This window comes from Takifugu rubripes, chromosome 2 (assembly GCF_901000725.2).
Source record: "Takifugu rubripes chromosome 2, fTakRub1.2, whole genome shotgun sequence".
NCBI classification, from domain to species: domain Eukaryota; kingdom Metazoa; phylum Chordata; class Actinopteri; order Tetraodontiformes; family Tetraodontidae; genus Takifugu; species Takifugu rubripes.
Window position 1 is genome coordinate 2,490,891 of NC_042286.1, and position 13,275 is coordinate 2,504,165.

The 13,275-nt window shown below is 44.2% G+C and overlaps 1 protein-coding gene and 1 long non-coding RNA gene across 2 annotated transcripts; one reads left to right on the forward strand and one right to left on the reverse strand.

Annotated features, from left to right (window-relative positions):
- The first annotated feature begins 73 nt into the window (after nucleotides 1-73).
- On the forward strand, nucleotides 74-7,866 carry wdr43 (WD repeat domain 43). The gene is made up of 18 exons (XM_011614371.2): nucleotides 74-322; nucleotides 1,145-1,279; nucleotides 1,502-1,623; nucleotides 2,349-2,469; nucleotides 2,576-2,694; nucleotides 2,774-2,876; nucleotides 3,303-3,367; nucleotides 3,515-3,674; nucleotides 4,059-4,145; nucleotides 4,262-4,387; nucleotides 4,658-4,804; nucleotides 4,953-5,039; nucleotides 5,135-5,166; nucleotides 5,263-5,326; nucleotides 5,631-5,744; nucleotides 6,277-6,346; nucleotides 7,039-7,097; nucleotides 7,173-7,866. The coding sequence occupies exons 1-18, from the start codon at nucleotides 116-118 to the stop codon at nucleotides 7,287-7,289; spliced, it is 1,935 nt and encodes a 644-aa protein (XP_011612673.2). The 5' UTR covers nucleotides 74-115; the 3' UTR covers nucleotides 7,290-7,866.
- Nucleotides 7,867-8,840: 974 nt separating this feature from the next.
- LOC115248237 (uncharacterized) lies at nucleotides 8,841-10,858 on the reverse strand. The gene is made up of 3 exons (XR_003887183.1): nucleotides 10,807-10,858; nucleotides 10,330-10,667; nucleotides 8,841-9,313 (listed from the first exon to the last, which is right to left on the reverse strand). It is a non-coding gene; the product is annotated as an uncharacterized lncRNA (long non-coding RNA).
- Between the last annotated feature and the right edge of the window lie 2,417 nt (nucleotides 10,859-13,275).

Consider the following 13,275-nt stretch of genomic DNA (forward strand, 5'->3'; position numbering starts at 1 on the left):
AGTGGGTGTGTCCTCGAATGTGACGCGCGGCGCTGGGACGCTAGTGCGCATGTCCTCAGGGGGCAACACGTGGTTTGTGTAAACCACGCACGCAGACTCAAGCAGCGTTTCAGAAATGGCGGCCGATGGTGGCAGCGCTTCGGTCCAGCTACCTTGCGTTTTTTCACCCAAAACACAGCAGTACTTAGCTTTGTGTGCCCAAGACGGCAAACTTCGCATATGGAATACAGACAGTAAAACACTTCACCAAGAATACGTGCCTTCAGCTCATTTAAGTGCCACTTGCATCTGCATATCCTGGGGACCATGCCGGACGCTCAAGGTATGTTGGGCTGTTCTGGAGTACAATTAGCTGCAGAGGCTAGTAAGGCCTTAGGGAGCTGGCTGTTGTAGCTCATTGTAGAAAAAGACGTCTTAAATAAAACAACGCATCCCTGTTTAGTGGAGGAATTCCCCAAAGATGCGTTTGCTAATGTGTTATTGCTGGCATTTTCTTCTTAACATAGTTGCGAGGTAGGGTTAGCCGCGGTAGCTTCTAGCTACAGATGCAGAACGCACATGTGTGTCCCACATGGTAGTCAAGAAATGATGGGTAATGCTTTACAACCGTATTGCTGTTCCAATAGACACACGAGCAGTATTTATTTTCGCCGAAATGGCAGGAATGTTAAAATAGCATTATGCCATGGCAAGGATTGCAAATAAAGTCGTTATTTAAGTTAGCACTAGCCTGCCACCGCGTCAGACGCGTGTGCCACCATGACACTTGTGAAAGGGTAAATGCAAGAAGTTTCTTCATTTTTTTCAATTTAAGTAAAAATCCAGGCCCGATTATGACATATAATATAATTCGACATCGCTGTACACACCGAGTCACATAGATACTTTGTTTAATTTGTTTGGATCAATTAAGTGTATATTATTGGTGATTTTCTTCTTAAAGTGAAGCTGGTGAGCAGTCAGACAATAATATATAATTCAAATAGTAGCTGTGAAAATTGTGCCGCCATTTTAAGTTGTGGTGCATTATTAAAAACCATAGTATTGCAATTGACTGAGATTTAAACGTTAATTTAGATGCAGCCCATGCAAATATGTCTGGTCTGTATAGTTTTTAGTCACATCCGAAATGTGTGTGTCTTAGGAGAGGCCTCAGAGGAAGAAGAGGAAATCCGAGGCGGCACAGGTGGAGGAGAGTGCAGACCTGTTGGCGATGGGCACAGCAGCTGGCACGGTGCTCATCTACAGTACCACGAAGGGAGCGCTGCACTGTACGCTGGTGAGTTTGAGCCTCCACACACAGGAACTGGGAGCTGCACAAGTCTTGTGTTTCTAACTTTGAAATGTCACCTCATTCTTCAAAATCAAATGGAAACTTTGAGCTGTAACTTGTGTATGTTGGGGTGGACAGAACTGGGGGAAAGGGCCGGGGGGAGGTCAATAATACCGCTGCTACAGAAGCATTCCAATCTGATTTGCAATATTGTTTTCTCTCTGCCAGGATGGAGGCCACAGCGGAGGGGTAAATTGTGTCCAGTGGCACCCCGAGGACAGTTTATTGTACAGCGGCTCAGATGATACAAACATAGTAGAATGGGACCTGCAGACAGGCAAGACAAAAAGGTGTGTGTGATACGGATTTCTCCTTAATGCAGTTGTGTCTGAAGATGTGGAATGAGACGTGAAATCCTGACTGCTGAGAAACATCAGGTAGCTTTTTATAAAGTCATAGTTTGCAGCAGAGTCCGGTGGGATGAATCGATTACCATCAGCTCATCAGATTTACCTGTTCAAACAAGCGTTTATTTAGCTTCTGTCAAAATTTGAAGCACTACCTGCTGCAACTTGGAGGTATCTCCATGCTTGACCTTTTTATAACACAGTAAGGTGTCACATGGATGCTTAATTCTTTTTTATCCTTTTATTAGAGATATAGAACAAACCTGAGCAAATATTTATTTACAGAAAGTTTGGGAGCAATTATGACATCAAGTCTTTTGTGAAACCTTGGTAGACATTTTTGAGGAACATTTATGTGAAATGTAGGTTTCCCAACCCTTTTAGTAATCACTTCAATGTTCCGTGGATTGTTTTCAGGATGCTGAAGGTTTTATGTGCTTTGTATTTGCTGTATTGTGACCAGCAGATCTGGAAGAGACACATCACAAACAAGAGTGTGGTTTATTGAATTTTGAAAGGAATTCAAGGGCTTTGTCACATGCTAGAATGTTTTGGTTTTAACCCTTGCAGTAAGCATAAAGACCTTGTGTGGTTGTATGTGCTGGGACAAGGCAGGTTAAGTAAATGTGAGATCATCCCCCCTGATGTGTCGTCCGTTTTCTCCACAGTAAATGGAAGGCAGACCGCGGGGCCGTAACCAGCCTCTGCGTCAGCCCCGATGGAAAACTGCTGCTGTCGGCTGGTCAGACAATCAAGATGTGGGATTTAGACACCAAGGAGGTCTATAGGGTGAGCCTGCACATCTGAGACGCTGTAACCTGATACGAAGAAATCCTGCTTGACAGGACGCTGTTGTCTGACGCGTGTTTGCGCCCCAATGTCACCCCCACTGCAGAAATTCACAGGTCACTCTACGGCTGTGACGACCCTGTGCTTCGCCACCACACGACCTCCCGACAGCAACGGTCTCTATTTTCTGTCCGGGGCGGCACACGATCGACTGCTTAGTGTTTGGTGAGTGCTGGCGCGACCGTCGCCCCTCATTTAGTCATCGGCGACACCCCTTTTTACAGACTTGCTCCCCCCCACACAGGCAAGTGCGAGAGGATGGAAAGGACAAGAATTCAGTGGTGTCATTTGCGCTGAGCGACGAGCCGCAACACATCGACCTCATCGCGTCTAAGAGCAGGGAGGAGGTGAGAGTGACGGAACACCCTTTCAGAAGAGTTTGTAACTCTTGGGCGGGGTTAGAAAACACTTAATTATTTACTTTCAGTAAGAATGAGACACAGATTATCAACAGAAGGAGCTGCAACGGCTTTATTTATTTTCGTCAACGCACAGAATACAAGATCACTAATGCAACAGCAGCTCATACCATAAAGTTCAGAGTGTCATCTTAATTTGCCTCACAAAGATGCATAATGTGTATAAAATCTCCAATATTATGAGATGGAATTTGAAAACTATTACAAATGGGGGGACAGTTTGTGAGGTTTTTTCAGGAGCAACATATTAAATTGCATTAACCCTGCATATCCGTCTGATTTTGGCTCCTTTGGGTGGTTTAGACAGACAGTTCCGTTATCTCATCCGTTGACGACCATTGTGGTTCCTTGCAGGTGATGAAGCTGGCAGTGGTGTGCAAGGATGGGCAGCTGCATTTGTTTGAGCACTTTCTAAATGGGTGAGGTCACTTTTAAGCACCTTCCATTCATAATTCTACACTGACACACACACACACACTTCCTGAGCAGCAATACGCTCAACTTTTAAAAGTTATTTCACTGAATGTCTGGCTTCAGTTGTCCCGTTTCAACTTTTCTCTCCACAGTCCCTGTAAGAAACCATTACAACCCTTGTGCACGGTGCAGATGTCTGACACCAAAGACACACCGATGCCAATCCCCCTGCTGGCGGCTGCCCTGCGAACAGACATGCAGACGCTGATGTTGGCCTATGGAAACCACTTGCAGCCCGTCATGGAGAAAGTGGTGAGTAAGCGCAGAGCCGCAAACACACATGAACGACGCGTGTGACACCCTTGCCCTCACGTATGTCCTGGGGTGTGTTATATTCGTAGCCGTATTTGTTTAAACTTTCAGTTTTGCTCGGGAGCTGCAACCTTGTTTTTTTTAACGTTCAGAGACCGTTTCAACGGTCTCGTAGAGCAGACGGGTCAGATATCTATTAGCAAGCCTTTAGCTAGTGCAGATGTGAAATCTCGCACTAGGCATCCATGTTTGTCACCGTGGAACTAAAACTTCTGGATACGTGTGGCCCTGCGGGGGCTCATTTCATGGATTTCCTCCATCAATCTTGATTTAGTTCCAATAATAATGGATATTTAAAATGTTCCTCCTCATCTGTCCGTGCAGGAGATCGACACAGCAGAGAGATGCGTCTGTTTGACCAGGGACGTTCAGACCAGCTTGTCTATTTCAATGGCGACCACCGTATCCAAGGTAACGGCGAGGAGCTCGGGCCAAAAAGCCTGCTGTGTTTTTGACATATTCTCAAGGGTTGAGATGGTCATGTTTGTCAAATTGTGACTAATGAGAACTTTGGTTCTTCCTTTCAGGTGAAGACGCCAATTGTGAACGCCAAGAGCAAAGTTCTGGTGCCCGGGCTTCCTGGTCACCAAGCCCCAGTCAAGGGAGCCACACAGGGGCAAGAGAAAAGGAAAACAGGCACAGACACCAAAGAGGTTGGTTGGATCATTTTCGTGATCATTTAGGGATAATGCAGCCCATGGCGGTGGTCTTTATGTCTCCACCTGAACAATATGAATGTTCCTAGAGGAAGCGCTGCCTGCACCACTTTCAGTGTATTTATTTAATTCAGTACTAGTTTAAGCCCCTAAAATTGGCCATTTTTCACAGCTTCAACCTAAGCCTCCTGTCACAGCTGTTGAATATAGATGTACGTGGAGACGGATGTCATGGATAAATCTGCTTATGATTTCAAATTTGTGTAGGTGCAGATGACGATAGCGGAGCGACTGGGAGAAATTGAGCTCTCCACCAAAAAGGGAGCTCTTAAAGGAACAGCCTCTCTACAGACGGATCATTTTGCAGTGCTGCTCGTGCAAGGCCTGGAGAGCAACGACGCCCACATCCTAAATGTGAGTACTTTTCTGGTCCCTCCTTAAAAGCATGTCTGAATAATCAGAACACTTGTGCAATGAGCCAAGTTGAACCCACCCAGGTTTTCATGAGAATTAACACTTTTATACTCATCCCATATCAATTATTTTGTTTCTTCTATTGCAGAAAGTTTTCCAGACTCACAAAGACATGATAATAAAGAAGACGGTTGCACAGTTACCCCTCCCTGCTGTGTTACCTTTGTTGGAAAAGGTGAGTCCTGTTTCTGTCTATGATGTTCAAACCTTTTAATTTTACGTACCTGACCTTGGATCAATGATTTCCTGTGTCTGTTTTTTAAATTTTAGATCACAGAAAGGCTCCAAGGACACCCTTTTATGTAAGTTAGATCGCTTCCTTGTCGCTCCCCTCACACAATGTTAACGCTGGTTGTTTTTGTAAAAGCCTTGATATTAAACATCTGCTGTTTCCACAGGGCAGTGTTAATGACGCGGTGGCTCAAGGCTGTGCTCATGCATCACACATCATACCTGGCAACGGTGAGCGTGGGCATTTGCTTAAATTGTTCCACACCAAGGTGCTTTACACAAACACACCCCCCCTCGCTCTATGCTTTCAAATGCCGCCTGAGTGCTCTGCCTTTGAGCCTGGTTTAGCGTTCATGATTTAAACATGTTCGGAATCAAACATGATGCTTTGAGCTGTTGCCTCTCCTGCTTCCCACGACCTTTTGTCTTTTTTTTTTGTGGGAAGGTATAATGTTGGATAGAGCTATTTATGCTAGATGTTGCTCTGGTCAGGTTGTGAGCTTTAAGGGTGGGTAACTGTCTGTATATTCAACAGCTTCCAGACTTGGTCAACCAGCTGGGGTTGCTTTATCACACCATCGAGAGCCGAGTGAAGATGTTCCACAAGCTCACAAAGCTACACGGGAAACTGTACCTCCTAATGTCCCAGGTTGGTTTTACTGTTTCGCAGTTTCGCTCCATGGATTTGGTTCTTTTCTTTTCTGATGATCAACCATTGGCATCAAAACCTTCCAGCAAATTTTACAAGCATAATTTAGAATTAACGCTAAATGAGATTAGATCTTTAAAATCTGGAAATCCGAAATGGCATATAGCGACATTTTATGTCATTTTTAAGGAGAAATTCATAGCGCTTTGTGTATAAAATATTTAATCTACCAGGGTTGGGGGTTTAAATAATCCTTACATTTTATCCTTTCAGATTTGAGCTGTACATTCTGATTTGAATAGTTATGACTCCTTATTTTCTTTTTTACATTTGCTGGACTCATTGTTTTAGTTTCATAAATCTTTAATTCAAACATAAAACAGTAAAAGACAAAATAGTGATGGGAAGCATATACAATTCCTGTGAGAAATGCAGGAATACAGAGCATTTTCACAGGTTTTATCATGTGCAGTTATTTTTATGTCCAAGTAAATCTGTAGCAGAGCGCGTGTAACTCTTTTTCTACCACTAGGTGGCAGCAAGTGACCGAAAGCCCACAGTAACGACTGTGGACCGCGAAGCTAAGCTGGTGTACGAAGAGGGTGAGTCCACTTTAATCTGTAATAGCGCAGATTTTCTTTTAACTTGGTCTGAATATCAGGATAATGAAGTCACATCTCCAACAGAGTGATGAGGTGCAACAAGTGGCACTTTTTTTTAAATATCGCGTTAGTTTCTTTGTTTATAATTCACTCAGGTTCCTCGTGAATCCTGCCTGGGATCACTTTCCATCATAGAGGCAAGGCCTGTACATCATGTTGTTTCTCTTGCTCTGCACACAAACAGGGCCCCTGTTGCTTGGCAACCTGACTGGCAGGGTTTAGAGCCTCCCTTTTGCATGAAACACGGCTCCACTGTCTTCATTTTCATTTTTCAGCCCCGTGCTAAATATAACACTGATCCTGACTGGAAATGTCGTTGAGGAAATAATTGTTATGATTAATTTTTCAATATCCTTTGGTGATCCAGAAAGGGAAAAAAGTATAAAATGAGCCAATGAACAGGAAGCTGTTGCTGTGCGTTAAGTTGTAAAGTAATATGCGTCTGACAGGAAGTGAGAGAGGATTAATTGGTTAGCGTGGCGCAAACAGTTGTCCAATTATTCTAGCAGTAGGTGGTGGTCTTCATTAGCTGAAGCAACAACAACCAGAAGCAACCATGCAACAGTCGCTGATTTGTCCTATTACCTCTGAATTAGTTCAGTGGTTTAAATTTGGTTTTTGTGTGCAAACAGAGTCGTCTGATGAAGACGAGGCCTCCGGTGACGAAGGCCTTCCCCATGAGGATTCTGACGTAAGTTCTGTCCCCAACCATCCGCCAGATCGGGGGGGAAAAAAAATCAAATGTTCATCTTCTGCTCTTTGTTAGAACTGGGAGGAGGAGGAGGCAATGGAGGAGGAAGACGATGACCCAGAAAGTCGATCGGACTCCAAAGCTAATGGGGAAGATGACATGGAGCATGAAAATGAGAGCGAAGAGGAATGAGGAGGAAATCTAACATAAAATTGGATTTGAAAGAGTTATATATGTACTTTTGTTTTATTTTCATGTTTTTGATTTTATTATTAGAATGGTTTTACAAACTCAGCAGGCAATTCAGCCCAGCAGGCCTTCTCACGCCACAGGATGGTGACAGGAAGTGGCGCAACGTTTCCTCCGAAAGGAGGCGGATTCTGTGCGGTCAGGATGGATGAATGACTGAAAATCAAAGAAAAGGAATTTCTCCTAGCTGTTGAATTACAGTCTGCATTCCAAATTTAATCTGCTTGTGGAATTAACCATTTGGAGAATTTTTGCATAGACAGGTACATAAATAAGTTGGTGATTGGTTCATGTTTAGCTCTGCGGGCCATATGGAATGTACTTTACAGGGGTGGGGCTCTGCTGCAGACCCTGAATCGCTGTTGTGCAGGATTCCTCCTGATCTTGACCAGACCCTGCGTTCTTTCCCTTCACAATGTAAATCTGTATGTACAATGAAGTGTTTGTATGAGCTCTTCCTTCTACAGCCGACCCGCAGAAATCCTTGGGATTAAATGAATTTCTGTAAAGTTTCCCTCTCCAGCTTTTTTTATTTTGTTGGAAGAAAAAGGGATATTCTACCCTCAATTGAACAAAACCATTTTCTATTGAGGTCTTTTTTTGTTTGACTGCCGTGGGAGCCAAACCCCACTATAGGAGGGAAGACGGTCCCCCCCTGGACGAATCCCCAGCTCACCTCACACCAAGAACCTCACAAACTGGGCCACCTGCCTATATATCATAATGTTCAATACAGTATTCTGATCCTTTTCTAGTACCTGTTGGATCACTTTTATTTGGGGATTTTCTGTCCTCTACAGATGGAGAAGAGTTGGACAATAATGTTGGGGGTCATTGTATTGAAAGGTGACCTTTCAGCCCCGTCTGAGGTCCTGAGCTCTCTGGATCAGGGCTTCATTAAATGTAGATCTTCTTTGATCCATTCAGTCTTCCGGACCAGTCTCTCTCCCAGCCCTCGAGAAACTCCCATTCCCACACACGGGCACTGGTTCCATTAACAGCCTGTAAATGGGTCCTGCCCTGGACATTCCCGTCCTCAGCACCGGCGCCCACGGTAACCTCTGATGGTGATGGTGCATTGGCAGTGAAGGGGGTGAAACCACAAATGGATTCTTTTATTGCGTCATAACACTCTTCCCCCACGTGCACTCAGTGATGCCACATTAGCCCAAATGAAGTTATAATTCTGATGTTTCCTGTTTCCTTAGTATGCAAAGACCTTTCACAATAAAAGCATATCCTGGCCTGGGTATGTGAGCTGTCTAGTAGACCTGTAATTGGTCAGCTGTTTGCTTCTACCTGGTGTCATTTATAAACCTGCCTGTGTCTGTGTTTTCTAATAAACCACAATGGGGGCCCTTATTACACTCACACAGTTGTCTCTGACCTTCCAGCGTGTCGATTGAGGGATAGACGGTCAGTCTATTGATTAAGGCTCCTGAGGGAAATGCCTCCCTGTCATGTTATTGACACCTCTTGGCCTGCAACACTGTAAACACCGGTAAGAAGAGACCTGAGCTCATTAGTTTGTGGTTGAAGCTCAGCAAATCGGTCAGAAATTGGACTCATTTTCCAGACAGTTGAGGATTGGCCGTAGAGCCGCTATACCTGACGCACGGAATGAAGCTCCTCGCACTTTCTGCTGTGAGTGATGGAATATAAACAGACATTATTAACCATGAGAAGGAATTTATTGCCTTGGTTTTGTTAAGACGTGCAAAAGTGTCACAGTGCAGAGAAATGATATGATTGCCTAAAATGTGCTGACAGCGCTTTATTCTGGTGGAGGCCTGACACTTGGGAATCATTCAGCAGGTTCCAGCAGATCATTTAGTCACAGTAATAAGATTTTGTTTGATGAGTGGCGGCGTGCCCTCTGACTCCATCAATGGTTTTGGAGTTATATCCCAGATCTTTATATATTTTGGCTCTACTGGAGCCGAGTGTTTCCTGGAGCTTCAGAAAATCTGCCAAAACAAATTTAATTGCCGATTATAAAAGAAAGCGACTATAGTTTTACATTTCATATGGCATTTTCACACCTTTCACATTTAAATGTAACATAAACGCATCTGTATTAACACATTTAAACATGGAGTCACATATGTAAGCAAACATAATTACATGGTGACCTGTTGGTTTATAATTACTTTATTTTAAGATGACAATAAATATCAGGAATGTAGTGTAAAATTGATACATTTCAATTCACTTATCAGTGATTTTGATTTTAATAGAGTTAAGAAGCGTTCATTTTACACTCTTCTTCTTGCCAACTCAGGATTAATCAAAATACATGATATGCATATGTGTAAAAAAAAAAAAAAAAAAGTAGTTTGTGCTTCATTTGTAAGGAAAATAAAATGAAATGTTGGTCACGTCAATCTTTTCTGTTCAACATCTACTGTTTTTCCCTCAATGGGGGGACTGGAGCCTATCCTGGCTCAAGGTGGGGGACAACCTGGACATGTGTCCAGTTCATCACAGGACTAATACTCACCTTAACCTTAACCCTTCTCTTCACACTCACACCTAAGATCAACTGGGAGTCACCAATTCACCGTGCATGCATGTCTCTGGACTGTGGGAGGAGGCAGACCAATGCTGCACAGGACTGTATTCACTCGTGCACACACTGAGCGATACTGGACACAGTCAGAGACACACAGGTATTCAGCTACGGTAACCTAAAGGCAACCCCAAACTCACAATACATCACATCCCCCCCCCCCCTCAGAGAAAGAACAGGCTCTGTCTTCTGGGTTACGTGGAAGCTACTGTATATCCGTCTGCCCTGGCAATGTCCAATGTCTTTGTCCCCTCGATATAAGTAGATAACATCTCTCAACCAGGAAGGGGCGGTTACTAGCACATCATTTCACTTCCAGTTCTTTTTACCACATCTTGCCTCTGGGTTTAGAACCAAGGTGCTAATGCACAAGCAATGAATGAGCTCTGCCCCCTCTGCTGGTAGATGGCTCACCTGTTTGGGTTCTTGGGGAGCATCATGTTAACTCATGTGAGGAAGGGGGTAGTCCTGAAGGAGCGGGTGGGGACCTGCTACTCTTTTGGGTCATCGCACATGACGGGACGTGGTTAGCGGCTGTAGTGTTGGTGCACAGGTGTTGGCTCTGTCGGATTGGACACACAGGGTGGATGAACAACACTGCCAGGCGCCTATTTGTGGCTTCCAGGATATGGAGCCATTTTGACGTCATCTCCAGGTGGGGCAGCACAAGGGTTGGCTGCTCTTTTGCTGTCGTGGTAAAATGTCTGGGTCAGCTTAGTCTTGATTCTTGACTTTGGGAGGGTGACAGACCACTTTAGGTTGAGCATTGTAGAACAGAATTGAAGTGGATACATTAGAGCCATAAAACCATTGTAATTTCAGATTATGCATTTTACAAAAGCTTAATGTTGAAGTGGGTTTTTTTGCCCGTCATGGCCTGTGTGTTGGTACCTTTTGTTTGTGTTTTGTGTTCCTGGTTCTCTCACTAGGGGGCGTGGTGGATTCACCTGGAGAGTAGGTAGAACATAGAAATACATTATATTACGCTAATTAAAACAAGCTGCTGGTAGAGTCGGGTTTGGTGGGTCAGCGGGGTCGGAGGTCAGTATACAGCTTATGAAGGCGACGATACCTGTAGATGAATACAGAAGGGGGGGGACTACACAAGAAATTACATCACTAGTCTAGACGAACTAGACAAACACATGGCAGCGGAACCGCTCCAATCCCTTAGATAACTCAGCTGCATCCCAGTCAATCCAGGGTGATGGAATCACCTATTCATGGCTGCAGGTGCTGTCCCGTTACCCCCCTTTAAAGATCACCGTCACTTGGCCTAAATCCTACACCTGTGCTTCGTCTGAGGCGAAGAGCTACATCGGCCCTACCACATTTCTACCACAGCGGCAGTTCCTTACTGTTAAACCGGTCAGGCCAAGGCTCCCCAAAAGAAAAGGCAGTTAATTTACAACCTACCAGGCTGTGAGGCAGAGACGAGGAGTCAATCTTTAAGAACCGCATGATTCCATCTTGTAGCACATTTAGTGCACGGAAGTAAGAAACAGCCCATGATTTTGTGGAGCCGTTTATCTCATTCAACCAATTCCAAAGTAACGAAAATTTGATTTCTACATCCTGTATCGCCGGTAGTGGATGGATGAAAAGGATTTACAACCCAAATGTTATTCTGCACGTGGCTGATTTCTATATGGAAGTATGTCATTTGGTGATATGCCAGTCTCTGCACGGCGCTGCGGTTTTACAATACCTCTGCACATCTGTCAGAAAAAGAGGGGAATAAAAACCGCAGGACACTCGTCTGCCAGTTCTCCCCCATGAATCTCCACAAGCTCCCCTGTGAGCTTTGTCCCATTTCAGCTGAGCAAACCAGCAGAGATGAAGGGGGCAGAGGGCGCCGCTAGATGTGCGTCAACTGCCAATAGGAAATGTCAGTCGCTCTCACGCACGCGGAATAACAAATAGCCTCCGAGCGCTTTGACAAGTGAGGGTGTCTGCGGAGAACTTGGAGAACCAGCTGTCCACACAAGAATTATGCAGCCCATAAGGGGCTTTCTGATACCCGGGGAAATTCATCCGGTCTGGTGCTTGACGACGTTTTGACAATTTCACATATTTCATCACTTGTCTGCGGGAATGTGGTCAACATCAGACTCATAAACAGGAAGGACTGGACATTATTTACAGTCCTGTCATCTGCGCCACAGGAGGGAATTATTTAACGCACATCCTTTAGGTCCAAGTTGCAAACTGTCCATAAGGAAGGGTGGAATGAGAGATCCCTTAAGGTGATCTCAAAACACTAGTTCGCCCCCTGGTGACAGGATGCCATTATTTCGTTCATCTAGCCCAGGTAAGACCAAAATCCCCTTTCCTCGGGTTCACGTTGCATTGGTTCTTTATTCTTTCGTATTTCAATGTCATATAACTGCATATAACTGTGGGGTTACGTCCTGCGTTTTCATGGACAGGTGCCGTTTATGTCAGCAACTGACAAACACAAACACATGCAAGCGCCACGGCCATCATTTCTCAGTCTTCATAGCTGGTAAAATGTAACAGGTCACGTCCTGTGTAGCCGCGGACGCCGCCATAGAGGCTTTTTTTCTTTTTATCTGGCTTTTAGAGGCATTAAATTTGACATTTAATGTTAAGACACCTCGGTGATATAAAAATCACATTCCATGTCCTTTACAGTTTGAGGCCCCTATGCCTGCCCGTAGGCACTGAGAGGAGAGCTAACGGGTTCAAACATGCACATAAATGAAGTCAGTAGTGTCCAGTGGAGGGAAATCTGTCATAATTCACTTTTTTAAAGTGCTGATGACTCCAATGAACAGTTAAAGTGTTTTCTAAAGTCGTCAGTGTGCATTAGAGTTCGACCCTTATTCATATGTTGTTTATGTCCTAAGACACGAATGATGACGGATTTCTAATGGGAGAAGGAATTAATGTCACTCGATGGCAGCAGGATTAATATCAGAGGATGACTTAATCATGATGCCGATGCATTAGCCCACATAACAAGCACCTTTTTTCTTTCATCTTGTGAATCTGCGTCAGCCACGGATGTGTCCGCCTGAATCCGTTCACTATTAGAAGTGAAAAACAAGGACAAAATAACAAAGGAGGTAAAGTTTACCGATTAAAGACTGCCACTACCAGCTCCTCTTAAATAATCATTTTACTTCCCTTTTTATTAATTTCCTCCTAGAATTAATAAAGAAAAGTGCTGAGGACGATGGGATGGCGGCAGCTGACAGATGACCTCTTTCTAAAAATCCCTAGTAATAAAACTTCGGACTCCAGTAGAATACAGAAAAAAGATGTGGAATAAATCTGAGGGCGACTTAGAGCTACATTTAGACACTATTAGAAAGTTATTTTATAGAACACCTCTTA

Coding starts and splice junctions, on each gene's coding strand:
- wdr43 (XM_011614371.2), top strand. CDS start 116: ATGGCGGCCGATGGTGGCAGCGCTTCGGTCCAGCTACCTTGCGTTTTT. Junction 3,675..4,058: donor AGCCCGTCATGGAGAAAGTG/GTGAGTAAGCGC, acceptor CTGTCCGTGCAG/GAGATCGACACAGCAGAGAG. Junction 7,098..7,172: donor TTCCCCATGAGGATTCTGAC/GTAAGTTCTGTC, acceptor GCTCTTTGTTAG/AACTGGGAGGAGGAGGAGGC.